The 25,920-nt window shown below is 44.9% G+C and overlaps 1 protein-coding gene across 4 annotated transcripts; it reads left to right on the plus strand.

Annotated features, from left to right (window-relative positions):
• The first annotated feature begins 3,738 nt into the window (after window positions 1-3,738).
• PAX9 (paired box 9) lies at window positions 3,739-22,355 on the plus strand. Of its 4 annotated transcripts, none has more exons than XM_088057641.1 (5): window positions 3,739-3,933; window positions 4,831-5,457; window positions 7,720-7,862; window positions 12,740-12,892; window positions 21,854-22,355. In XM_088057641.1, the coding sequence occupies exons 1-5, from the start codon at window positions 3,930-3,932 to the stop codon at window positions 22,106-22,108; spliced, it is 1,182 nt and encodes a 393-aa protein (XP_087913767.1). In that variant the 5' UTR covers window positions 3,739-3,929; the 3' UTR covers window positions 22,109-22,355. The 4 variants fall into 4 exon arrangements, with proteins under 4 accessions (XP_087913767.1, XP_087913768.1, XP_014105216.1 ...); XM_088057642.1 differs by having other exon boundaries at window positions 7,723-7,862; XM_014249741.2 differs by lacking the exon at window positions 12,740-12,892.
• The last annotated feature ends 3,565 nt before the right edge of the window (window positions 22,356-25,920 follow it).

Here is a 25,920-nt window from a genome sequence, read left to right on the forward strand (position 1 = left end):
AAAATACTTTACCCCTTGGCCGTCCTTCTGCCTTAATAGCGACTTAATAGCCCACTCCCCTCGAGGAAGGAGAGGGGGTTATCTTCCTTCCTTCTTTAAAAATAAAAATTAAAAAAAACTCAATAAAAATCTGCAGCTTCAAAGAGGGGCTGGGGGGTGTGCTGCGTTGGATTTGTCTGGTTTCTTCCTACAAGGGCAGAGCGGAGGCATCTGTGGAGCAGAGCGAGGCACAGAAAGGCCTCATGAAGGCGGCTCTGAGAGGAAGGAGCAGGACACGCCGAGGTGAGCGGCGTAAAGGAGCTCTGCCCCGCCGGAGCGGTGGGATACGGCAGCGTCGGGACTCTGCTCTCAGCTGCGGGAGCTTGGGCACTGTCTGGTGTTCTGCCCGGTCCCGGAGAAGGCCTTGATGGGCGGGCACAGCCCGGGGCTGCCAGCCGCCGCCTCGCCGGTACCGGCCGCGCATCGAGGCGGCTGCTGCCGTACGCGCGATTTGCAGCGGGCAGCTCACGCCGAGTCTGTTTTGTAGAGGAAAGAAAGCGAGAGGGCAGAATTTGAGGGGAGGAGAGGAAGGGGAGAGCCTCTGACTCCCCTCTAGGACGCAGCAGTGTCGGGAGAAGGCAGACAGGGGCAGCCACCCCCGAGAGACACCGGCTGCCGGGACCCGCGGCGGCACCGCTCAGTCGCTCTCTCGGCACGGAGGGAAAGGAACGGGAGGGGAAGCCCAGCTCCTGTCTGGCACTGGCTCGAGTCTGTTACAGCTTCCTCGCACCACTCCAGCTTTGCTTTGTCAGGCCGGGCGGTCCCGCGGTGAGGGCGCGGGTGCGTGCCGGGGCAGCCCCCGGCTTCTCGGGGCTAGCCCCCTGCCAGGGCACGCGTGCCCTTCCCCGCTTGGAGAAACCCCGACCCCGCGGCCCCCGCCCTCCTCTCCCTGCTGCCTTTCCCCTCCGATTCTACAATGATTTCCTACCTGAAAAAATTAATCTTTTTGCCAGGCAGGTCAGAAGCGATCAACAGGCTGTTGTATATTATGTTTTCATATTCCTCTCGTCTCCCCCTGCCCTCTACCGACTCACTGTAGATCTGACCTTTGGTATTTCAGCCCACACTCAGCAGTTGAATGGAAACAAGTTGAGCACGTTCACTTCTGATAAACATTATCCTTAAACCACTGGAGACCCGAGCAGAGTAAACGAGCTTTTCCGACAGGACCACATCAGGAACACACATTGAGAAAGGGGAAAGAAACAAAATATCCAGGAGATCAGAGGCGGGCTCGGGGGTGGAGGGGTGGGATAGGGAAGGAGGGGGATCAGACAGGTTGGAGGACACGGCGGAGGGGGGAGAGAAGGACCCAACTGTGAACACAATAAGCACAGATGGGAAGAGAAGCTGCCTGGGCAGCGTGGGAGAGCGGCGCAGGGTCACGCCCGAGCATCCCAGCAACCCTGAGGGAGCTGCAGGGGCGCCGAACGGGTCCAGGAGCAGCGGGGTCGGGCTAACACCAGCCGTGCTCACGGAGATGCTCCCCGGCCACACGGGCTAAAGCAATGGAGTCCTGCATATTGAAGGCAGCAGGGGCGGCGAGTAACCCAGGGCCCGTGGGGCTGGGGAGACGCTGTAGGGCGAGCAGCCTTGTCGGGAATCCCGACAAGAAACTGCCCTTCCACAAGAAATACCCTGTTCAAGCGGATCGAACTCCCACCACCTTTCTTTATTTAATTACATAAATAACTCGATTGAGGCTGTATCCGGGTCCCACTAGTTCAATGCCTTCTGCCTTGAAAATAGCCAAAGGAGGTCAGCTCGCAGCACAAAAAAGGGTTATGGGTTCAGCAAATGCCTGCTAGTACTGCCTGCACAAAATGCCAGCGATTTCGGGCAGCGGCATTTGCGCTGGTATGAGGAGTGCTCCCTTTATCAGGGGTAATTCTATCTAAATTGAAGAAGCACCACAACTTACCGGTGCGATATTCTGAAAGGGCAACTCGCATTTTTGATATAACTACAAAACTGCCATAGAAAAGTTGTTGTGGTGGTGTTTTGATTTTATTTGGGTTGGGTTTTTTTGTTGTTGTTGTTTAGTTTTGGTTTGTTGTTCATTATTTATTTATTTATTTACATCTATATGGAAAAACCAGAAGTATCCGGTGATATTTCCATCAAAAAGAGGTACCTGCAAAAGAGCCATGGTTACCTTCTTTTCACCACAATATGTTTACAACATGCCGCTAATTTCTGGGAGAGCTCCTGCAACATCTTATTTCTTCACAGTTACGAATGTTCATTATGATATGTGCAGGCTCTGAAATCTCGCTCCATTTTTTTTTCCTAAAAATATCTTACATTTCAATTAAAGTAATATCGAGACAATGTTTATACACCAGCTACATTAATTTTGTGGTTTACATGGTGATATTTCGTGCACTAGGATCACCGCCTTATTTCTTTGCACGTTTATTTAATTTACAGAGTCTGTGCCTTTGAGACTCTATTAAAAAAAATAAATAGCAATAAACGACAATGAAGAACCTCAGGAGAATAATACAGAAAATAATCAAACAAACAAAAAAACACGAAAAAACACTCAAAACCAAAAAGAACAAGATAAATCCTTAGCTGGAGCTGGGGGCCCATGATCTCTGTGTCCAACATGATGTGATGTAGGGCGTAAGATGCACACAACACAAGATCAGCTCAGGATCCGTACACCGCCAAACCAAACATTTCTTCCACATACACACCGTGACCCACACATTCTTTAATTCCTACCAGCTTTGTCTGTTTTTCTTTTGATCGCTAATATGTATCTGTGCCTTTTATAAAGCTGAATTCGGCTGCTAGGCGTTGACATTTTACGGTTCGGCTCGGTGCAATGTTAGTGTGGGGATGAAAATAAAACCTGGGCCGGTCTGCGCTGGGCAGCGAGCGCCAGCATCCCGGTGCCGGGGTGCGGGGACCGGAGAACAGCATCCCGGTGCCGGGGTGCGGGGACCGGAGAACAGCATCCCGGTGCCGGGGTGCGGGGACCGGAGAACAGCATCCCGGTGCCGGGCGCTACAAGCCCCGTCCCGTCTCCTCCCAAGGCAAGGGAAAATGCAGCTAGCTTCCTGAGCGGTTGGTGATTTTCACCAAAAATGACTCAACTCTCATCGCTCACGGTCTTCTCGTACACCGCCCGCGAAACATTCGTTAGCGAAAAGGTGCTTTATTATAGCGAGGCGATCAAACTCGCCAAGAACTTCTCACCCGCATCCACAAACTCAACGCGGGGGAACCGTGTGCGTGTCAAGACATGGCTCTGCCTCATTCGGGGAAAGGGGGGGCCGCTCTGCCGGGCTCGGAGCCCCCTCTCCGGCTGTTTAGTCCGGGAAAGGGCCAGAAAGGGCGGCGCTGCCTCGCCCGCCGACCGAGCCCGGGCCCCGCGGAGCCGCCTGCCGACGCCCCGGCCCCCGCGGGCCGAGCAGCGCCTGCCACGGCTCCAGCCCCGCTCAGCACCGCTTTCCGCACAACTCACCGCCGCAGGTGCGGAGCCGCCGTCCCGGCGCGCCGGGCCCAGGTGCGGAGCGCTGCGCGGGAGCGGAAGGGCCGCCACCAGCGCGCTGTCCGTCATCTCCCCTGGCCACTGGCAGGGCGGCTGGGCCGTGGGGCCGCCCCAGGGGCGGGCTCGGGGGGGCGGTGGGCCACGGGCCCGGCCCAGCCCGGCCCTGCCCACGCTGCCCTGAGGTTGAAATGCAGAAGTCAAGGCTCTCTCGTCGGGATGTAGATTTCCTTGTAGTTCTTTTCTTCCTCGCGCTACCGTTCCCTCTTCAGCGGAGCTCAGAGAGGCTCGGGGCCAGTGCGGCCAGGAGCGCAGGAGGCCGGGAGTCGGTTCCCGGGCATAGGGATCCCTTGGGATTTAGGGCCGGCCTCGAGGTGCCCCGCTCAGAGGAATGGGTAAGTGGCCGGGAGCCGCAGGAGGGTTCAAGTGCTGTCAAGAGAGGGGGAGCACCCGTGCGCAGTCATCTGCCACCGCCGCGGCTCCCTTATTGACTTTGCTCGTGTTCCTACAAGTTGTAAGAACATGTTGAGGGTCAGGAGCAGGGGAGAGAGCGAGCTAATGACTAATCGGCTTGTTATTAGTGTTATTAGGCGAGTGCGAGTCAGGATCGCAGCCGAGCGGATGGCTGCAGCCCGTGACACGTTGTATATTATTCCTGACACCGATCGTAGCAGTTAACATTTAAACGCGCTTGTTTTACAGCCCGGTGTAATCGTGCTGTTAAGCGAAAGGCGCTAACAGCACCAGGAACGGTCTTTAAAAAGTTAGTCCCGACTCAGAAGCACCGCGTTGCCCTCGTCTCTCCCAAGATGTAAAAGAATTTGCTCAACTACTTTTCCTTCCTCCCCCTCCCCCACGTCTTAGAAGATGTTTTTCTTTTTGTTTTCTTCGCGTTCCTTTTTCCTGTGGCAATAAAGCTGACTTGTCTGTTGGGGTGATCTCGTTTTTCATCTCTGGAATGTGCTTATTTTTGGGAATATGCTTGATGCACAGTCCGGAGAGCTCCGACATTTGTTGCCACGGATTTTCTTTCTTTCTTTCTGTCTTTTCTTTTTTCTTTCTCTCTCCTTTTTTTATTTTTTTATTTTATTTTATTTCTTTTAACCTCTCACTTCCTCCCTCCCTTTTCCTTCCTTCAGTCTTGGGGGCATCCCGCTATTATAAAGAAGCGTGAGTGGAGTGACCGGGGGGGTCCCTGTCTGTGACATCTGTCTGTGATGAGGAGCAGCTCAGACGCCCCCTTCTGTGCCGTCCGCCGTGTCCGACGGCTGTGTTTGTGCATTTGCTTGCAGAACCTGCCTTCGGGGAAGTGAACCAGCTCGGGGGGGTGTTTGTCAACGGGAGACCCCTGCCCAATGCCATCAGGCTGCGGATTGTGGAACTGGCGCAACTGGGTATCAGGCCGTGTGACATCAGCCGGCAGCTCCGCGTTTCCCACGGCTGTGTCAGCAAAATCCTGGCTCGCTACAACGAGACCGGCTCCATCCTACCGGGGGCTATCGGCGGCAGCAAGCCTCGGGTCACCACTCCCACCGTGGTGAAACATATCCGGACCTACAAACAAAGGGATCCGGGCATCTTCGCCTGGGAGATCCGGGATCGCCTGCTGGCCGATGGCGTGTGTGACAAGTACAACGTGCCGTCGGTCAGCTCCATCAGCCGCATCCTCCGGAACAAAATCGGGAACCTGTCTCAGCAGAGTCACTACGAGTCTTACAAGCAGCACCAGCCGCCCCCACAGCCTGCTCTGCCCTACAACCACATCTACCCCTACCCCAGCCCCATCGCTGCTGCAGGAGCCAAGGTGTCCACCCCTCCCGGGGTGCCGGCGATCCCCAGCACCATGGCCATGCCCAGGACGTGGCCGTCTTCTCACTCGGTGACGGACATCCTGGGGATCCGGTCCATCACAGACCAAGGTGAGAAGCGGGAGGGAGCCGGGGCCACAAAGGCAGTCAATCAGGGCCGGAGGGGTTCGGTTCCTTGCTCCTGGGTTCTTTCCTCTCCGAGGGTCGGAAAGTGGTTTCCTTGTTTGATTCGGGAACCCCCTCTCGTTTTCCCCAGCACGGGCAGGGCACTGAGCTTACTGGCGGATGCGTCTCGGAATGCGGGCAGACCGAAGGGCCTGGGTGGGCTGCAGGCGGACCAGCAAACAGAACCCATGGGCCGTCACCTCCGCTTCTCTGAGCCGGGAAGTGGCGATCCTGGCCGGAGGGACCGGCCCGGGCTGCAGCGGCACCAGGGCGCACTCGGTCCCGGTCCTGTCCCTGCCGAGGCTCGCTGCCGCGCTCCGGCCACGGGCGCCTCCTTGGCCTTACTGAAAAGTCTATTTTCTGTAGTTTTCGCAATCAGGCCAAATTTGCTTCGGCAGGAAGTTCAAATGTCATCTAATTGCTTTCATTCTGATGCTGTATTTTCCTCCGAAGCGGTGGTCTAGGAAAACCAAAGGCCCAAGATTTGCCTCTTTTATCCCTTTCACATTCTCTCTGTTCCCCCGCCTGGAAACTGCGTCGCGTCTCCCGGGCCGCTTGCTAGCAGGAGACATTTTTTTCCATTTCGGTCTCTGCCAGTGAACTAACAGTGAAAGCGTTACTCAAAGTGTCACTGAAAACAACAATCCGAAATAACCTTTGCCTACAGCGATCTCCGTGTCCCATTTTTCTCTTGTAGTGGAGAGGTGGGAGCTGTGATATCTGTTTTCACTGCCTTTTTAACAGCAACAATCCAGTTCTGAAACCATTTCAAATGCAAGATAATCCTTTAGTCATTGCAGAATAATTTCCTTCTTATTTCATCAGAAGGTGGTATTTTTTCAAGCAACACATACACACGCACAAGGATGTTTTATTTATATACATACATGCCAAAAATGTAAGTTTGTTCTTCACCCTTCACGATATAGACTTTATCCTAGTCCTCGCTGGCACAAATAAATAGCTTTTTTTCTGAGTCGACTTTAACAAATACATGCCTGGCAATCTCTGAGGCAATCGAGAGGTAGTGTTGGCAAAGAACATTAAAAAGAATGAGAACATTACAATCACATGTGAAATTTATTTGTTTTTTTTTTTTTTTCTGGTTGTTGTTTTGTTGCGTTTTTTAAGTGAGTTCCTCCTTTATTAGCACCACATTGGCAGGCAGGCCTCTGCCGGTGCTGCTGGGTGTCTCGGTATCTGCCCCGTGTCCCTGAGCCCCCGCAGCGGCACACATCTTTCTGCAATGCGAAATCTCCCCCCTCCCCTTCCCGTCAGAGGCTCGGGGCTGCGGAGTGGCCGCTGCCGCAGATGGGGGCTGTTCGCCCTTGATTTATAGGATAAACTGACCTTGCTGACACGGAAAGGAAGCCCCTATTCATGGGAAAGTGTGAGATCAGCAGAAAAGGGCGCTCACCGAGGGAGCTCAATTTCTTAAGACAACTTCAGATTTGTGCCTTTCCCCAGCACGGCGAGGGGCCGAGCGAGGTGGTGTGGCAGGAAAGCCCCCTCCCACGGCGGCTCCGATGCGGCCGGGCTCGGGGCTCCCCCCACCCCTCCCCTGCCTCCCCGATGCGGGAATTTGGCCGTTCGAGGAATTTGTCCGCCTGAAAAACATCCCGGTATGCCCGTGGCGCGGCTGAGAGGCGTGTAAATAACAGGACTGTTATCTCTTTTCCTTCCTGCTTTCTTCCCCTATATATAATATATATGTGTGTGTGTGTGTTTCGTTTTCTTTTTCTCCCAAGGAGTGTTTGGAGCCCAGCTCATCTGCAGGCGTGTCAGGTCTGTTTGTAACACGGGCTTTCGGTTCTCCTCTGACTCACAAATACACACACACGGCGGTTGCCGTAAATACTAAACACGCCTTAGGAGATCCTGGGGACAAGTGCCGGGCGGCAGCTCCGTCCCGCCAGCGCGGGGACTGGGGACGAGCGAGCCAGCCAGCTCTGGGCTCGCTTGCTGATCTCTGTCACAGGTTTCACGGAGGGAGTCGACTCCCTTCTGCCCACGAATCACCCTCTCGAAGAGCTTCCAGGAGCTTCAGCGAGATGTGGCAGGCGAGGGACCGGCTTCCCCTTAGCTCTGCCCCACAGACTGCCTCCCATGGGGAGAGGGATCCCTCTCCATCCCGAAGCAAAGCCACCTCCACCTCCGAATCGCAGCCTCTGCCTCTAACTCCCTCTCTCCCATTCCTTTGTTTTCCAGCAGTGAACGACACTTCGCCTTACCCCAGCCCCAAGGTGGAGGAATGGAGCAGCTTGGGCCGGAACAGCTTCCACCCGCCGGCCCAGCATGCCGTGAACGGGTTGGAGAAGAGCTCCCTTGAGCAGGAGGCCAAGTACAGCCAGGTAAAGAGAGAGGCGGGGGGCGGGCGATGATGCACAGGGCTCCTGAGCTCGGCCTCGGGCTACCGTTCTCAGTTTGGAGCCGGTGCCGGACTTCCCTCGGTTTTGGTTTGCAAAGACGGGCGGTAAAAAGCCTGGCCTCTCCTCGCTCCTCTCTCCTCTCTCCCCCGGGCCGGCCGCCACGGGGCCAGCACCCCCATCCCGCCTTGCTGCGGCCGGGGCGGCAGCGACCGCATCCCCGCCGGGGCTGCCCCGGGCCGGCCCGGCCGCCCAGCGGGAGCTCGGGACCCGCCGCCACCGACCCCGGCCCGGCCGGGCCAGCGGGCACGGCCCGCCGCCGCCTCTGCCCATACAGCCGCCTTTTACTCTGTACAGCGTGCTCTGTAGTCAGGGGAATAATTTGAAAATGAGGTGTAATTGCTTCCTACATTAAGCATTTTTAAACGCTTAAGTAGACGGCGAATTTCCTACGTTTTAATTGCAACACAATATAACTGTTACTTAATAAATCTCTGTCTAAATCTTTGTACTTGCTAATCAAGTCCCATGCCAGGAGAAAAGCTATAAAAGGCTCAACTGTTACTCGTTGGGAAAGCGCAGGTTTTGAAAACATTTTTTCCATGTGATGGAAACATTTCAAAATGCATCAGAGGTCTCAGACACGCTGACTTCCCGGCCACGCATTTGTTGTACTTAGAACCAAGTCGAAGAAAACCCACAGTCGCTGTTTAGCATTTTTCCCGTTTATAGACAGAGGTTTTGGACATATTTTCTGAGTTCTGTGTTTGGTTTTAGATCCATGTAGAGGAGACTTTTGTAGCTTGTGTTTGGTGGTCAGAGTAGCTGAATCAGACTTGTTCGTGTTCAAGATGCAGAGCACAAACTGCGGGAACACTTGCAAAGAGCGGACAGAGCGGGAAATACTGTAGATCCCGACAGCCGTATCATTACACATACTGGCTTTTAAACAATATACCACTCTTAATGCTGTCCTATTTGTTTTGTTTTTCTATTATCCCATTATTATTATTATGTTCATCTTTTATCACAAATAATGTGTGCTGTAATGTAGCCATGACTGTATGGTTAAAGATAGAATTAGACTTAGATTTAGCATTACTACTCCTTCTACAATTTTCTTTAAAGGCTAGAATAAGCATTAACAGTCTTGCTAAATAATAATAGGTGTAGCTTGTCACTATTCTGTCAGAGGAGCTGTACTGTGGCTTCATTGTCTTCGGTTCCAGGCTGAGCCTTCTGTACACAATCCTGCTGAAATATTCACAGGATCTTGTTCGTAGGCTATAAACCATGGCCTCTGATGGATCTCATTTACTTCAACAGATGTGTTGAGAAACAGTGTTTTATAAATTGGGTTGTTTTCAATGCTGGTTTGGAAACTATTTTTTACCTTTTTTTTTTTTTTTCTTTGTTACTTTCAATATTTATGATTTCATTTTCATAATATATCACTGTACTATTGTCAATACCAGTTTTACTTTAAAGTTTTGTTCAACCTGAAAGATCACCAGATAAATGTTATTTAAAAATACATGCTATTTAAAAATTGAGAAAATTGCTATTAATAAAATGGAATTCATTTATCCCAATAAATTGTCCAGAGAGTTTCAAAGGGCAGAAAAACCGTATTCAAAACCCTGCTCTCTAAAAGAAGATATAGAGGAGGTTCTTCCCAGCTTCTTCCCTGTAATAATATAGGTTTACAGAATCTGGCTTTAGAAAGTTCAAACACATAGACCAACTAGTCTATTCATATAGACTATGAATATTCAGTATTCAGAATTGGTATCTAGAGAATTAATTTGAATTTTCATTAATTGCTTTGTCTGTCCCAAGTTCATTACCTTGCTAATTTAGAATGTGTTAAAAAAAATCATGCTAAATAAGGATGGGAAAATGTGATTATTTGCAGGTTTTGCCACATTACTTTTGCCAAAATATTTATTCCAGAAAGTGTCAAGTTTATGAACCAAATTACTGCTGCGCATAGCACTGACTTACTGTCTTTTTGCTGAAGTGCAGTGAGTCTGGAGTGACAGTCTACGACAGTAAAGACTTAGAAAATTCTCTGACATCATGAGATCCACGGTCTCTTGCAATGTGTACAGTTTCGGGTGTAAAGAGATGAGCAGGGGACATGAGAGAATGTTGGTTCATTTGTGAATCTAGCAGGGGGGTATCTGGAATGGGGAAATCTCAGACATACTTGATATGCCAGAAGGACTACAGTGAAATACGTTCTGTCTTTGTACTTCGGGGTAAATGCTATTTCCTTATCTCTTTTGGGTAAAGCTCATTAAAAAAGCTCTTAGGAGTCTTAAGGAGGCAGACATCAGATTTCCCCCAGAGAAGAGAAGTGGTTGTTCTGTGATATTTCAGTTTTATGTTTGTATTATCAAAATCAGAGGTGTCCACAAGAGGAGGGAATCAAGTTTGCATGTTTGACTTAGGCTTCCCAATTTCACCACAGGAGTAGAGGAAATGTGATCTGAAGCACATTAAGAATGGATTTTGTGTGAGTGATAGGCAATTCTGTGTTTTCCAACAAATATCATCTACGTATTTAAGCATCACCAACATCCAAAGTTCACCTGTCCATAGCTTGCAAATAACTCCATAGCTACTAGGCAAGTGAAAGACTTGTTCCCCAGCCATAGACATGGAAGATAAGATTTTGCTTCTCAAGAAATCCCCTGGAAAATCCCTCCGTATGAGAGAGACCAGAAAAATTGAGACCAAAGAACAAGATCTTGTGTACTTTTACATATATTTATTTGATCACTTCTTTTAAATTATATACATTTGTCTGAAGACATGGGATACCATAGGCTTTTTGTAGGCAAAATTCTTATTGACATCCCAGACTTGTCAGGCAGCAGCCAAGGCTGACTTCTCCAGTCGGTTCCAATGGCTACATTTCAGCCCTTCTCCCACACATCAGTGGGAGTTCACTCACAAAAAAGGTAGGAAGACTTTACATTTTTGCCTTGACAATATGCAGTCACATTAACATGAAACTGAACCTCTGGATGTAGAACATTTTTCATTTTATGTATTATGGATTTCCTGGGGCTTTTGTTTGCGATGTTGTTCATATTTGGGTTTTGGCAGTTGAAAGCTCAACCTGGCAGACTGTGATTCTGTACAAAACATTCCACAGGAAACCAAAAGATGCCTTGTCAAGTTTTTATTCAGGTTTAATTACCTGATGTCCCAGGTTGTCATTTATACGTAAGCAATTGCATAATTTTTCCTAGTGTATCACGCTCTCAGATTTGTCATATGGCTTTGAAACAGGGTGACTGTGAATCAGAGAAACTGAAAAGGAAAACATTTTTCCTAGAGCTTGACAGTTTTGTGTCATCCACATTTCATACAGAGCTCAGTTGTATTGCATTATTTATGCAGAGAGGCACATTCAGTGTGGTGCTCAGGTGCTTCTACAGATAATTACGCTATTGTTACAAAGGGTGACTATTCTGAGTATTTTCTTTTGCATTGCACAGCTCATACTGACTACTGCATTATGGAAAAAATAGCTGAAATGACTGCAATATGAACATATTTGTAACCTGCATTTGAAATCAAAACATTTAATAAACATGTATTGTATTTAAAATGCAGATCTCAGACATCTGATGCTTGTGACTTGCTGGACTAACATCATGGATGTTCAAACTGAAAAAAAACCTGTGGTCTGTATTTACACATGTATGAGAATGAAGAAGACCTGACATATGTCTGTATGATTTGCTGAGAGGCAAATAACTTGGAAATAATTTCTTTTGAGAATGACTTTCTGTGTGTGTTGCAGGAAGCAGATGTGCATATTGCCAAAGGGAGCTGATACTCATTCATGGGAAAAAGCTTGTGACTGGGGGGTCTAAGAGCAAGCTCGCTCCTGGAAATGGTACACTGTTTGGAGGTCTCATCCCAAACCTGCTGGAGCTGCAGAAAACACTCCTAGCTCAGAGGGGTTTGTGAACATGCTTTGAGTGTAGTCTTCCTCTGACATGCTGGCCAAACCCTAAGCAGCAGCTACCTCAAGTCTGTCTCAGATGAACTTCATCAGCTGTGCAGGGCTTGAGTTTTCAGCATTGCTGGGATATCACTCTCTGTCCTTTGGCTGCATTCTGACTGGGGGCCACAAGCTCTGTGTGCTGCAAGCACATAAGGGCAAAGCTCCATTTTAGGGCAAGTGATTGCAAATGTAGGTACAATTCTGGACAATTACTTGCACAGAAAATGTAGATAATGTAAACATTTAGTTCCTGATCTTTCATTTGTAGATGAACAATGAACTGTATATTTGGTGGGCATGCATCTGTAACTGTATCTGCAATGCTTAGAACCCACAACACAGGGAAAATTCTTTGGGGAGAACATTAAAATGTAGCCTTAAATAATATAGCTGTTTACATGGTCCTCCTACACAAAATTTACTGAAAAAATTAATTAGCAAATTACTTATTAGGCATCTCATATTATAACTCAGGATCCAGGCAGTTGGATTCCTGCTATGGGTCTGTGCAAAACCCATCGATGACAAAGGTCTGGACCTACTGCTCCTCAGTCATACCCAGGCAGGAGGGGGATGAAGCTGTGAAGGAGAGGTGTTTATTTGCTTTCTTGCCGTAGTACCCAGCAGCACTGTTAGCAGAGTCTGGTGCAGGGGTTCAGACCTTGGCTTGGAGACTGTCTGGCTCTGTGTTGCTCTTGCTCTAGGATCTCCAGACCAGGCCTGCTATCAAAATATAGCCACTAAGACGGCTTGCTCAAGGTCTAGGCATCCTAGTCATTGCATGTTGTGGGTGAGGGGGATGAGCTGATCCCACTACATGCACCCGATTCCTTCCCAGGTGATCTGGATGGCACCCAATTCGAACCCCATTTGTGAGACCTGCCTCTTACTGGCCACCTGCTTCCACAGCCAAAACACAGTGCCCTGTCCACCAACCCACATGGCTTCAGGGCACTCCACCCGGATGAGACTAATAAAGAAAGTCAGAGAGGTGAGTGAATGGTATGATGACACTCAAACTGCACTCTAAGCACCTTCTGCTCAAAGGACCCCAACCCACCAGGAGGTTTGCCGTGACAAACAGGACCAGGGACTGTAAAGTGGGAGTGATGGGAGATACCTATCACAGCTAAGGAGCAGAGTGCCAGGAGCAGGGATATGAGATGTGATTTGACCTGTTCAATCTTGGCTCTTGCAGTAGATTGACAAGTATATAAAGACTGTATAGTGTGTTTGAATTTGCCTGTTGTGGCGATTTATCAGCTTTTAGGAATTGCCTACACGCCTAGTCCTAACAACCATAAGCATTCAACAGTTGATGACTTGTGGGTTCACCCTCCTTAGGTGTACCAGCTTCCCAGTAACTGCCTCTGCAGCATCAGGGATTTGTTAGACATAGGAGACTGCTGTTTTGGCTGTCCCTGTAGAGAACAAGGTAGGGACTTTACCAGCTTGACCCCATATTTGCCTAGCTTCTAGACATCAACAATCCCTTTGAAGTGTCTGTGTCCATAAGTCTCCTCCCCCAGTTTCATTTAAATAACAGCATATCGAAATTACGATATGTTGCTAAGTATATAATATTAAGAAGGCATTTTTATAGAACCTTTCAATAATACATTATGGTGTTAACCAACAGCATAGAAAAGAACAAATGTTTGTTCCTCCCAGTGTATTTGCCTGTTTAGTGTCCATGTGTGCCCTGCCCAATTCCAGATTTTGCCAAAATACCAAGGGGAAATTATTGTGCAAATCTGTTCTAAAACTATGGGAATCTGTTGTTAATTCCTTCTCAAAGCAGTTTGCTTATATGACACGAATTTTTTTTCTTGTGCTTTCCTATTGTCCTCAAAAGCCCTGTATATCGGTCTGTGGAAGACTTAAGTTGTGTTTCTGTCATCAGAACCAGGCTTTGTGCTTACAGCAACTAGAATTTGTTTTCACCCCACTTTGACATAGTCTGGTTGTGAAGTTTGTTAAACTGTAGAACATACCCCAAGATCCAGCATCTTCACTGGAAAGGCAGTGACTTTGATTTATTATCATCCTTCTTAACATGCTGTATGAGAGGGCAGCAACCATTCAGTGATAGTGCAGACCTTGGGCTATAATCTACATTTGGGGGACATTTAGGTGGACATATTTGTGTGTGCTTGGTGTGCTGTGGCAGATCTCACTTCCCTGTGGGATCCGTCTAAACCCATTGCGCTTCTGAGGGAGCACTGGAAACCCTTTTACCCTGCTTTTCCACCAGAATGGTCTTAGGTTTTCCAACAACCTCTGCCTGCCTTTTATCCACCATGCCTTTTTCTCCTACCTCTCTTTTCCTCTGATGTTCTTGTAGTAGACTACTCAGCGCCAGAGAATGAGGGCTGGTTTCTTTCTTTTTTTCTTTGCCCTCTTCTCCCCCTCCTTTTTTATTTATTTATATATTTCCCCCTTTTCTTTTGTTTCTGCTGTAATTTGCTTTGGAAAAGGCATAAAATGCCCCTGGCTCCTTCAGGAAAGGATTGGTGATGGTGTGTAAATTCAAGTTACTATTACTATTTCCAAAACTGGGATTTTATTTCCCTGAAGAGGCTGAGATTTAAAACTGGATAAGAAAATACAATTTAGAGTGATCCTGATGCATGTCCCAACTATATTTAAAACACAATTGATATTATCTGGTTTCTGTGTTATTCAGTGCAGCTGGGGATGGCTGTAAGTAAAGGAAACAACTTTAAGTTAATAAAAAAGCATGTTAAACACAGGGGATGGTATCTGATCATTATGAAAGGACTGAACTTCATTTTAGAAGGACGTAGCGTGATTTTCTTTTGCAGTACATTGTTGTGCATTGAATTTAATAATGGGAGAAAAAGCTGTAAAAAAAAATGGCATCTTTTTAGGAGCTAATGTGTAGGATTGGGTAGCTAACTATATTTGAAATCTTTGAGCACTCCAGCCTGTGAATAAATCCATTTTAACCGTGACTTCATCTAGGATACCAGCATTGCTTTGCACAACTTACAGTGAAAGAGAGTGTAATTCTCCATTCTTGAAAGGTCTCTTCCTTTTTCAAATTCTCAATTCTTGAAAGGTCTCTTCCTTTTTCAAATTCTCAATTCTTGAAAGGTCTCTTCCTTTTTCAAATCTGTCTTCTGGAATTCAACTCAGTTCACCTGAGCAACAGAGCAGGTGTAAGTCCCTTGCCCATTTGTTATTTTTAAAAGCTTTGCAATTCTAATGTATTTTCACTGTTCACTCTTTCTTTAAAAAAAAGGTAAATATTATATTATATTATATTATATTATATTATATTATACCTTAATATACTATGTACAAAACATTGCCTCTTCTGTTTAAGGTTTTTTTTATGTGCCAAAATTATTTAATTTCAGTGTCCTGATTTTTCAGAGTCTTAGTCTCTGCTGATTGCAGTGGAATTAATAGAAAATCAAATCAGGAATATGTTCAATAAAATAAGTTAATTCATCTAAGAATATGGATATTTAGTCTAATATGAAAATATTTTTGCAATAATATTTTCCAGCACTATAAAAAATAAACCATGGTTTGCAGGATTAACTCTGGCTAGGTTATTCAGATCTATCTTAGCAATTTTATCTCATTTTTTCTTAAAAACATTTTTAATAAAAAACGTTATCATAAACCGGGGAAATTTACTCAGTGTTCACTTTTGTAACCCTTCTTCTTTAGGTAATCGTGACTTACCTGTATAGGCACATTAATTTTAGTGAACACTGATCTGAATGAACATTTGTGGTATCATATAATTTTTCCTGTTGATGCTGTGGCACTGAATTGCAGCTTCAGAATTTAGGTCTAATTTAATATCTACAAATTCTACAAAAATATGACTTGAATTTATCAATTTTAAAACCCCCAAAAAACTCCATTTTATTACTTAGATAATTTAGTAATGCCTTTTTCCTAAATGATACTTCTATTACAAGCCTGCTGCTGCTGTTTTACTTGGAAAATTTGTTTACTCTTCCCTTGGGATCCCATATGTTGGCTTGATTTATAAATCATATTTAACCTCCAATTATAAAGGGAGATTTAGCATGTTCTCTTCCTTGATGTTTGCAGCTTGTGTTTGATTGCTCCTCGTCTTGTTGTCATAATCGTTTTAACTGATGATGTGCATGTCACTAAAAACGAGATATCCTCTGGATTTTTATGCTAATTTGCTCTTGTGGTTGAAGGACCAGATATTTTGCTATCCCAGCTATGCTTTTTCCTTGCTGCGGAAAGAACTGCTTCTGCAATAGCTTCTTGGTGGCTGTGTTTTCAGGCCGTTCGGAAAAGATTCCTCATTTCCAGAGAACGTTTGAAGGTTTTCCTTTTGGAAACCAGCGGCGAGAGGGGGTGTGTGTGTGTGTGTGTGTGTGTGTGTGTGGGTGTGTGTGTGTGTGTGTGTGTGTGTGTGTGTGTGTGCAGGGAGGGAAGGAGGGAAGCGCCGGGCGCTGTCCTGGGGCAGCGTGTCCCGAGCCCCGCTGCCAGCCCCGGGCTGTGCAGCCTCAGCCTTCAGCCGCTCCCGGGGCAGGGCTGAGCCCCACGGCCAAGGCAACGCGCTGAGCTGGCTGCTCCGGGGACAGAAAGGGTTCCTTCACCCAAGCCGGGGCTGGAACTGAGAGATACAAAGGAAAACAGCCACCTTGTTCACCAGAGGTGTGTCCCTCAAGCCGTGACACAGACTGAACTTCTGATGACTGCAGCAGGGGATTTTGGGCTGAGTCACTGCCCAAGCTCATTCAGGCTGCTGAATTGGGTAACTCGAACTTGGGGCTATGCTGCTTCTTCAGAAACAGATATATTTTTTATAGTAATTTAGAATACTTCTACGAAGTCTGCATTCTTCGTCCGTGCAATACGTGAACTAATAAAAGGTCGTGACAATTATATTACATTGGCCAAGTAATTTAAATAATTTTAAATAATAACAAGAAAAATAATTCACATTCTTTCGGACACTCACTTTAGAGTTATAGACCACAAAATTGAGGTGGCATCCACCTGTGGCATCAAATTTGCTCTTGTTTTTATTCACATAAAACTGAATTGAGATCCTTTACATTATTGCTATCGTGATAGCTAACAGAAATACAGGTCTGTGATTTTGGATGTTACAATTCTGGGTCATTTTCTGAAACATTTAGAAGCAACATGGGAAGAGAACGTAGGAGATGGTCTAATTTTGATACTGATAGAACACATATCTACCAAGCAAAAGTCGGAGAAGGAAAAGTGGGGAAGGGAATGAAGCAAAATAATATCAATTCACTACAATATATAATTAGAATTTATACCATGAGGACTGAATGTGAAATCTAGCTTGCATGTTTCTCTGGTTCTTCTGTGACCAAGGCAGAAAAAACCAAAATCAGGTAGTTTGTCTCTCATGGATGGACTGGGAATTTTGTCCAGAAAGCTTGTATCCTTGTGTCTTTTTACCATGAAGGAGACAGAAGGCTGAAGCTCTACAACACATTATACAAGCATAACCTTCAAAACAGATATCAAGGTGTGTGTGGTGGTTACCTCTGGTTTGGGGAAGAACTGTTCTGACTTTAAGGAGTCCAAGCAATTAATGGAAATTTCTTATTCCAAAAACATTCCCACATTAGCTTGGTTCTAGACTTGCTTTTCATCCACCCACTCCCTCTGTTTTGCAAATCACAGACAGACTGAAAACAATGACACAAAAAGTTGTCTCTAGTTAGTATTGCATCTAAAGTGACCAAAACTAAAGAATCCATCTGTTAAAACTGCTCAACCAGCTCCTTTACTGGTGAAAACTTGTGCAGTCTGCTTGTTCAGCAGTACCAGTCTGTGTGTCTTAAAGCAAGTTTTAAACCACCCTGGTTTTGATTTCTCACCTCAATATTCCTTTTGCTGTCACTGGCAGTATCAGCAACAACTTGGCAGAAAGGCACCAGACCCAATGAACTTGTGATCCTGATCCAATTACTCTTGGTTTGCTGGTATCTTTGCAAGAACACGTTTAAATGAATTTGTGAGTTGGTGGGAGGTCATGTGTTCTAGGTTTCAAATGCAGCTCTAAAATTTGGAAATACTTATTCTATCAGTTGTCTCAAAACGTTGATAGAAGCAGCAATTGAGAGCAAGTTTCTCTCTGATCTTTGTAGAAGCCAAAAAGTAGTCACTTTCAAACGGGATCCCTTATCTCTTACACAGCAGAGGTTCTTGTTCAGCTACATGTTTGTTTGTTTGCTTAAAAAAATTAGATTTCCCTTGAAAAACGATGGTTCAAATTAAGAAAAAAAATATTTATAAAACTTAAAAACCAGGTTCAAGAACCTCTGCACTTAAAACAAATTCTTAGGGTTTTAAAAATCCATAAACACCATGGGGTTCTTACACTCCTAATTACGAATGTTTAGATTTTGGTGTTCATTTCCTCTGATTGAAATACTGCAGGATGAATTATTCATTCAGTATATACAGGGTCATGGAACTTAATCCCCTCCATTTATTTTAAGTGAAAGTCATGTTTGCAAAAAGTGCCAGATTGACAGACAAGATTCAACCCTTCTGATAACCTACACTTTGTATCTAAGGCCGTTTGGAAGTAAAAACTCTCATGTCAGGACTGTTAGGTCAAGTCTTTCACAGATGAAAGTCAGAGATGAAAATTAGTCTTTTTGTGGGTTTTTTTTTTTTTTTTTTTTGAGTAGCATAGTTTTAAATCATATAGAGTGAGATTTTCTCTATCCTCTCATCTTTTAATTCAGGTCAGAGGAAGCCTCTCACTGCTTTGTGGGTATGGCTCAAACCTCCCCTGAGGCAGAATTTCACTTTGTGCTGGGCCAGTTCCTACCCATCCCAGTGCTGCCTGCTTGGCTGAGGGCATCTGTGGCATCCACAGAATCGTGGTTCTGAGTGGTAAAGCTTTGTAGCAGTGCAACAAAAATAAGAATGATTCACCAATTCAGTGAGGCAGTGATGACAGGCAGCATTGGTGGCCTCTGACAGGTTGCAGCTGGTGGTCCCTACACAACTGTCTCCATGTCCTGCCCTCAGTAGTTGGGGCAAGATCTTTCTGATGTTCACAATAGACTATAAAAACAACAGTTCTCACAGCTGTATTTTGAGTAAGAGTGTGTGTGTGTGTGTGTAGAGGGTTGTATTGGCTGCTATAAATCTGGATAGGTATTCTTTTAAATTAAGCTTTTACAAAAACTAGTGACTCTTTAGTCAGTTTCCATCTATTTTATCAACAACACAAGTGGCACCTACAGTAGGATTCAATGGGCTTCTTCAGGAATTACAGTTTGAAGACTTTGTGCCATAAGGCCACAGAACATATGTGTGGTTGGATCAAATATCTGTCAACAAGCCTGTTGATAAAATATTTATCAACAATGTCTGCATTAATGTGAGGTGTTCAGGAGCTCAGATTTTCCTCAGATCATGCAAAGTCATCTGCTTGTGGTTGCTGAGGAGCCCCTGGTGGCCTTGTCTGTCGGAGATGCAGGAGGCGAGGACATGGGCTTGAACCAGTAAAGTGGTGCCTTGTTGGCACATTGCTTGGCACAGATCTACCCTGTACCTACCAACACATCCTTTCCAAAGCACAGCTAAGGGCTCACAGAACATCAGCACTCATAATGAGGAATCCTGCTTAAAATGGGGCTTTCAGGCCCAGCTTTGAGCCCACTGCTTGCTACCAGCCTGAGGAACAGGGTGGATTCACAGAGGCCAAAAAACCTCTTTTGAGGTCTAGAAGCTGAAGGTTTGTCCTGTCTCAATGGTTATGTCTCAATGCCTCTTCAGGGACTTGTCTCATATATTTTCTCCTTCCAGCACCCACCCCTTCAGGGTTTCTGTACTTCTCTGTGCAGAATATGTTTGGGTTGTGGCTTTTGATATCCCAGTGTTACAACCTGGCTTCAATGGCTCTACTGCCCCTGTGCAAAGCTTTTTGTTGGTGCTTGTTACAAAAAACAGAGGTTCTCATTCTTCTTTCATGTTTGCACACTGTAAAAGCAGCTTTTCTAGGGCCACACTTCTTACTTCCAGTAAATTCAATGAAAAATATTTCCACGTGATTCTAGAATTGTACTGATTTGCAGTGCAATTATTTGCAGGTTTGTATTTATTAGTATTGTTGCAAACACTGACATTTAAAGCTGAGGCTAAAGTGTAATTCTGAGTTGCAGTAGGGGGCATGTAATATGAGTTACTGGTCAGATCACATATTTGGCTTTTCAAAAGAATAAGGCAAAGCTTCCACAAAGTATTTACAGATTTTGAGTGACAATTATGTTGCTGTAGCAGCTGTATGTTTTGTACTAATTAATATTCCTGTTGGAAGCTTGTGGCTAAGATCCCATTGTTGTCTCCTGCTGCTTTAGTTTGGTGTACAGGTTTATATTGACAGAGTCCAGCAGAATTACTGCTTTGTTTCCCAAATGACAGTGAGAGGATGGTCTAGACAGTGGAACTGTGAGCTACATGGATGGGAAACTCATGATCCTGAAAATAGGCCAGTGCCCTTTATGAAAGTAAATAGTGGAAGTCAGGCAAATGCAATCCAGCCAGAAATTGAACAAGTGAAATGTTAACACTATATGAAGTTTTAGCAGAAACAAAAGTCTGTTTCATGTCTTAACTTTGCACTATTCAGGTTGGGTCCAGTTGTGCCATGTGATGATGCTACAGGATTTGTTGAATCAATACTCTTCTTTCATATCCAGATAGGAAACATTTTTGAGAAAAAATGGCACCCTAAATCCTAAGACAAACACTACACAGATTGAAACTTAAGCAAGATAAATGCTCTTGGTTTGTACCTGTTGTGCTGAAGAAACATTTATGGGTGTGAAATAAACCACCAAACACTTTTTAGTTAAATAAGGAGTCATAAATTGTGAAATCATACCATAGCTGACTGAAGGACTCTCCCTTCTCTATTTAAATAAAAACCCTTCTCTCCAGCCTACAGAAGGACCTAGGAAAATAGCTTGCAGGAAAGGACCCAGCCCTGCAATTGTTTTGTGCACAGAAGCCCTATTGAAACCAGGAGAAGTTATGAGCAAAGAACATTTGCAAGTTTTTTATCCCAAGTATCTAGAAAACAGAATTTTAAAAGACACAATCAATAATACTACTGCTATAGTTCTGACTCATGCTCTGAACAAACAGTTACCAAAGAGTTTAAGATGTTCCACCTCCCTCAGCCACTGTTGCCTCTTCACTCTGGGGAGTGCTGCTTTTCAGATCTGTGCCTGCACCTGCCCAGGGCAGCTCAGGCTGAGCCCATCCTCCTTCGGGGCCAGGAGAGGTGAGGCACAGCGATGGGTCTGTCTGTCCTGTCACTGGGATGGCTGTGGTCACTGCTCACCCAGCTCAAACTGCCCCAGCACTACCCAGCAGGGCTTGCAATAGTGACCAACACCCTGTGCGAAATTTGGGAAAGGTAGGTAAATGCTGCAGCTCATCTACTCCAACCTGTGGAAATCATTGCCAAGTACATTGAGGTACTCAGTGAGAGAGAAGGGAGAGACTCATTACAAATCCCTCCAGTAGCTCTCAAGTGCAATGATTAGATGCAACCATGGGCTTTGAGGAGTCCACAAACAACAGCTTGCAGGAAGGTAGGCAGGTGAACAGGGGGCTTAGCAGCTCCTGCCCGGCTCTTGGTGTGGGTTCCCTAAACATCTGCTGGTGGTCCCTGTCTGGGACAGGTTGCTGGGAGACATGTGAAGCACTGATCACAGTGAGGTAACTGGTCTTAAAAGCAAAGCAGAAGGGGCCACTGAGCCCCTGAAATTTAGGGGAATGGATACGGTTTTCTCTCTTGGTGTCCCTGCTGGTCCTAGTTTTGTTACAAAGCCCCAGAAGCATCTGAGGGCAGCTTATTTTCTGCAAGATCCAATGTGTCTTACTCTTAGAAATTCTTTTCCCTTCCCTTTCCTTTCAGGCACCCAATGGCCTCCCAGCCGTCAGCAGTTTCGTGTCCGCACCAGCCATGCCTCCCTACGCCACACCAGCCCAAGTGTCACCTTACATGACTTACAGTGCCACTCCATCCAGCTACATGGCGAGCCACGGCTGGCAGCACGCCGGGGGCACCCCGCTGTCCCCTCACAGCTGCGACATCCCCGCCTCGCTGGCGTTCAAGGGCATGCAGACAGCCAGGGAGGGCGGCCACTCCGTCACCGCCTCCGCTCTCTGATGCAGGAGCTGGTCCAGGAGCACCACGAGCGCGCTGGCTCCTCGGCCCCTGAGCCTAGCTCATGGACTGGCCTCTCCATGCTGGCCACACTTGGCATTTCTCCTCGTGACTTGTCTCCCGTAAGGCTTTTGGGATTGAAAGAGCTGAAGACAACATCAGAAACTGACAGAAGCGTGGTGTTGCGCTCTTAAAGACTTTGTGTCCCTCAAAGGGCTCGTGGAGCCTTGTTCCACTCTCTCCTGGTCAAACCACACATATTTATTCTTAATCATTGCAAACTTTCTAAATGTGCAATTGTTACTAAGGTTTGTGCAAAAATCAATAAAGAACAATCATCACAGAAAATTCTGCTATGCCTTGAATCAGCAAGGGTGGCTGAATGGGAATTGTTTTTGCCAATTGCCTAGAGAACAACCCTATAACTGATGAGATTATACAATCCACTGTTATTAAGAGGTCCTTTATTGTTGTTTTATTGGGTTTTGGTAATCAAATATAGAATGAAGGCAATAGGTGGCTTTCAGATTTTTCTGGCATGTTGCCATCGTCAGGCAGTAGTAAGATCTTTGTGATTTTATCCATTTGTAAATAGAGGCTTTTGACAGCATTTGTTTTCACCTTCCAGTACGTTTCTTACTTTTTTTTTTTTTTAGGTTAAAAAGATGGTTTCTAGTTATTTTCTGCATCTTTGCATGGTGGGGTGATAGGTGATGATGTTTAGGTAGGGGTTTTTTGTCATGTTTTTGTGACTACAGTGGAGGCTTCAACATCTTATGAAATAGTTATCTCTTTGGCAGAAGAGTTAAAGGCAGAAGTCCAGCTAAGTAACTCTCCACAGTTATACCCAGCCTCCCAGATTCACGAAACACCACATTCATATAAATTGTACAAACAGAAATGGGTGGAAGATACCCAAACAAAATGGAAAACTGTAGAGGAAAATGCTGTTAGTGTGCAACCTGTGCAGAGATGCTTAAAAAGCCCTATCAGTCACAAACCCCACTGAGAAAAAGAATTGTACCATAATTCTCAGCTCACTTGTGTCCAGATTATGTTGTAATTTTTTAAACAGGACCTTGTCTTTAATTTCTGCTTTAATGAATGTAAAGTATGGCTCTTGGTAAAGTTTACATTGTTGTTCTGAAGCATTTTTTTTTCCCCTTATAGGTATACTGGTGGTGGTGCTACAGAGATATTTAATATTAGCAAATTTCCTTTCTACATTTCTGTATGCAGTGGCAAGTACTCCGTGCCAGTTATTCTGCTTTAAACTTTAATCCCAAGAGAACTAACATCCTGATTTTTGAAATTTTACCTGTTTTCCTTGGGCAATAATAAAGTTCTGACTATTATTATGCTTTTCCCATGCTGTAGGTATGTTCAGAATATGAATGTGGGAAAAAAAAGAAAAAGCCTGGTGTAACATTTCATATCCATCATAGACAATTAATATATTGTGTATTTTTAAAAGTGTTTTGCAATAACTTAAATTACTGTAGACATAGTTAAAGCAAAGGAGAAAGTACCTTTCTTCATATATTCAATTTGCATCCCATATTGAGCACTAATTCAGTGGGAAAGTAAAATACAGTTCCTTCTTAAAATACAGTTCTCTTTTTGTGGATTTCCAGCTTTCATCACCAAGACAGCTGTGGGTAAATTTTCATAACAATCTAAGTACTCAGTATTAATGTCATGTAGAGTATGTCCACTGAAATATGGATGGATTCCGCTGGCTGCTGCCACCTTTGCTTCTTGCACTAAAAAATAGTTAACAGAACTGCATTTCTGTAAAGAACACAGATATTGTATTTTGGCCCCAAGGAAACAAAGATCTGATCTTGGATGTGGTTCATGTTCTTCAGCCTCAAAGATATTCAACAGCTGTGTAGCTTTAATGAGATGCTGAAACCCTTGTTATCCAGTAGAACACTTTTTCAAGAATGTTTCTTTGAAACCACTAAAGTGCACACAAGTGCATTTCCAATCTGCCACACTGTTAGTGACATGATGGATGTTATTCTTTATGCTGTTTTGGCTGAAATAAGATGAGCCTTAACACCATGAAGAAGAAATAATTTTAATACTAGACAAGCTCTTCACTAAAGATAAAATGGGGGAATAAAAAAGATAAGAAGAAGATCATAAGTAGATAAGTGATTAAGTTGCCAAGAGGATTTTAGCTTTCAACTTAGTCGTTCTGTACTGGATTACAGAATTATTGAGTGAGTCTACTTATTGTTTTCCATAGAACTCAAAGAAGGGGCACCAAAGGGAAAAGAAAACAAACAAACAAAAAAAAAAAAGAAGAGAAACTTTTCAAAGCACAGCTTTTTTGAGCTTCAAGACTTTGCAAGCCTGTAACAAAGTGTGCCTGTGTTAAAAATTTTCCAAATTTTCTTGAGTAACATGAGGTCATTTCTGGAATAAAATTGTCTTTCCTGACATTCCAATGAGGAATTAGTGTGTTTTGGGAGATGGAGAGAGAGATCCTTTGCTTGTATCAGTTACTGTCATTTTCTTTAGGTAAATCAAGATAATTTATAAAACAAGGACAGGACATTATGTTAATTATTACTCCCATGGGATACACCATCATAAACCTTTTTGTCTTGTGTTTGTTTAGGTACAGCTCTCCGCGCATCTGCCTGCTGTACATGGTACCTTACCCCTGAATGGGAAGTCAGCGGGGCTGCGTGCAGACAGTGTTGCTCAGAGTGAGCAAAAGTGCCTGACCTGGGCTCTTGGTGAACTGCCTGTGATGGATTTTTTTGGTGTGAAGTTTCACAATTTTTTAAAAAAAATTAAACCTATAATGTAGAATAATCCTTTGCTCAAGGACTATTTCACTGCTTATACTCACGGGTAAACTGAAAACTGCATCCATTTTACATTAAATTAAAAAGAAAAAGGGACCTGTTTCCTAAAAAATAACAAATAAGGGTTAACTGCTGCTGTCAAGTACAAGGGTATAAATCTGGAGTGAACCCACTGAGGTGAGTGGATGCATTTGGGAAATACGCAGTATATGTGAGTGCAGAATTAAATTTTTAATCTGGAAAGTCTACACCTCATTCCCAGACTGTTAAATGTTTCCAAAGAAATCAGTGAAGCCTAATAATACTTCCTTCAACCAAACTGTGTTTGCATGGTCCCAGTTCAGATGATGTTTGGTGTAAAACTCAGTTTCAGCCCACATTGCACAAGGAGTAATGGGGCATTGGTCTGGCACATTCATAGGTTTGTTTTTTCATACCAACCTGTTTTCTGTTTTCAAATGTTTCTCCTTTTATCCAAGATCAGGCTGAGCTACTAACTGAAAAAAATCATGTTGGAAAGGATGTAAAACCGAAGGCTATATATGTATATACAGTATGTTTAAAGCATTTTATTTTTATATTTTGAATGCTCTAAATTAATAAAAGACAAATTATAAAGCATTTTGCTTTCGTTTTTTGAAATTATCTTAGTAGTGTCTTCTCTTTGGCCAAGCACTGATAATAAAATGCAACAACCAGGAACAGTTGCTTAAAACCATAAACTTTTACAGAGCTAATTTTATTGATTTTAGCTATGAAATAGCATAGGTATGAAAAGCCACCGTTGCCAAATTCAGACAAAGGAGAGGCTTATTGAGCATGTTAATACAGGCATCCTTGGAAGCGCTGAAAACACTTTCCTATTTTTAGCTTTTTGTTGCTTTTCCAATGCATTGAAAACACTCTTGAGATGAAGGCTCCACATGTGAACTGCCATTTCCAAGTAAAAATGCAGAGAGATACTTCTTCAGGACTGCTAAGGAAAAGGTTTGT

The sequence above is a fragment of the Pseudopodoces humilis genome, chromosome 7 (assembly GCF_049639895.1).
Source record: "Pseudopodoces humilis isolate 2021_Gansu_Grassland_sample_001 chromosome 7, ASM4963989v1, whole genome shotgun sequence".
NCBI lineage: Eukaryota > Metazoa > Chordata > Aves > Passeriformes > Paridae > Pseudopodoces > Pseudopodoces humilis.

Bases quoted from the DNA above. Each gene is read 5' to 3' on its own strand.
- PAX9 (XM_088057641.1), top strand. The intron at 7,863-12,739 runs GTAAAGAGAGAG...ATTCCTTCCCAG, and splicing joins AGGAGGCCAAGTACAGCCAG to GTGATCTGGATGGCACCCAA. The intron at 12,893-21,853 runs GTGAGTGAATGG...CTTTCCTTTCAG, and splicing joins TAATAAAGAAAGTCAGAGAG to GCACCCAATGGCCTCCCAGC.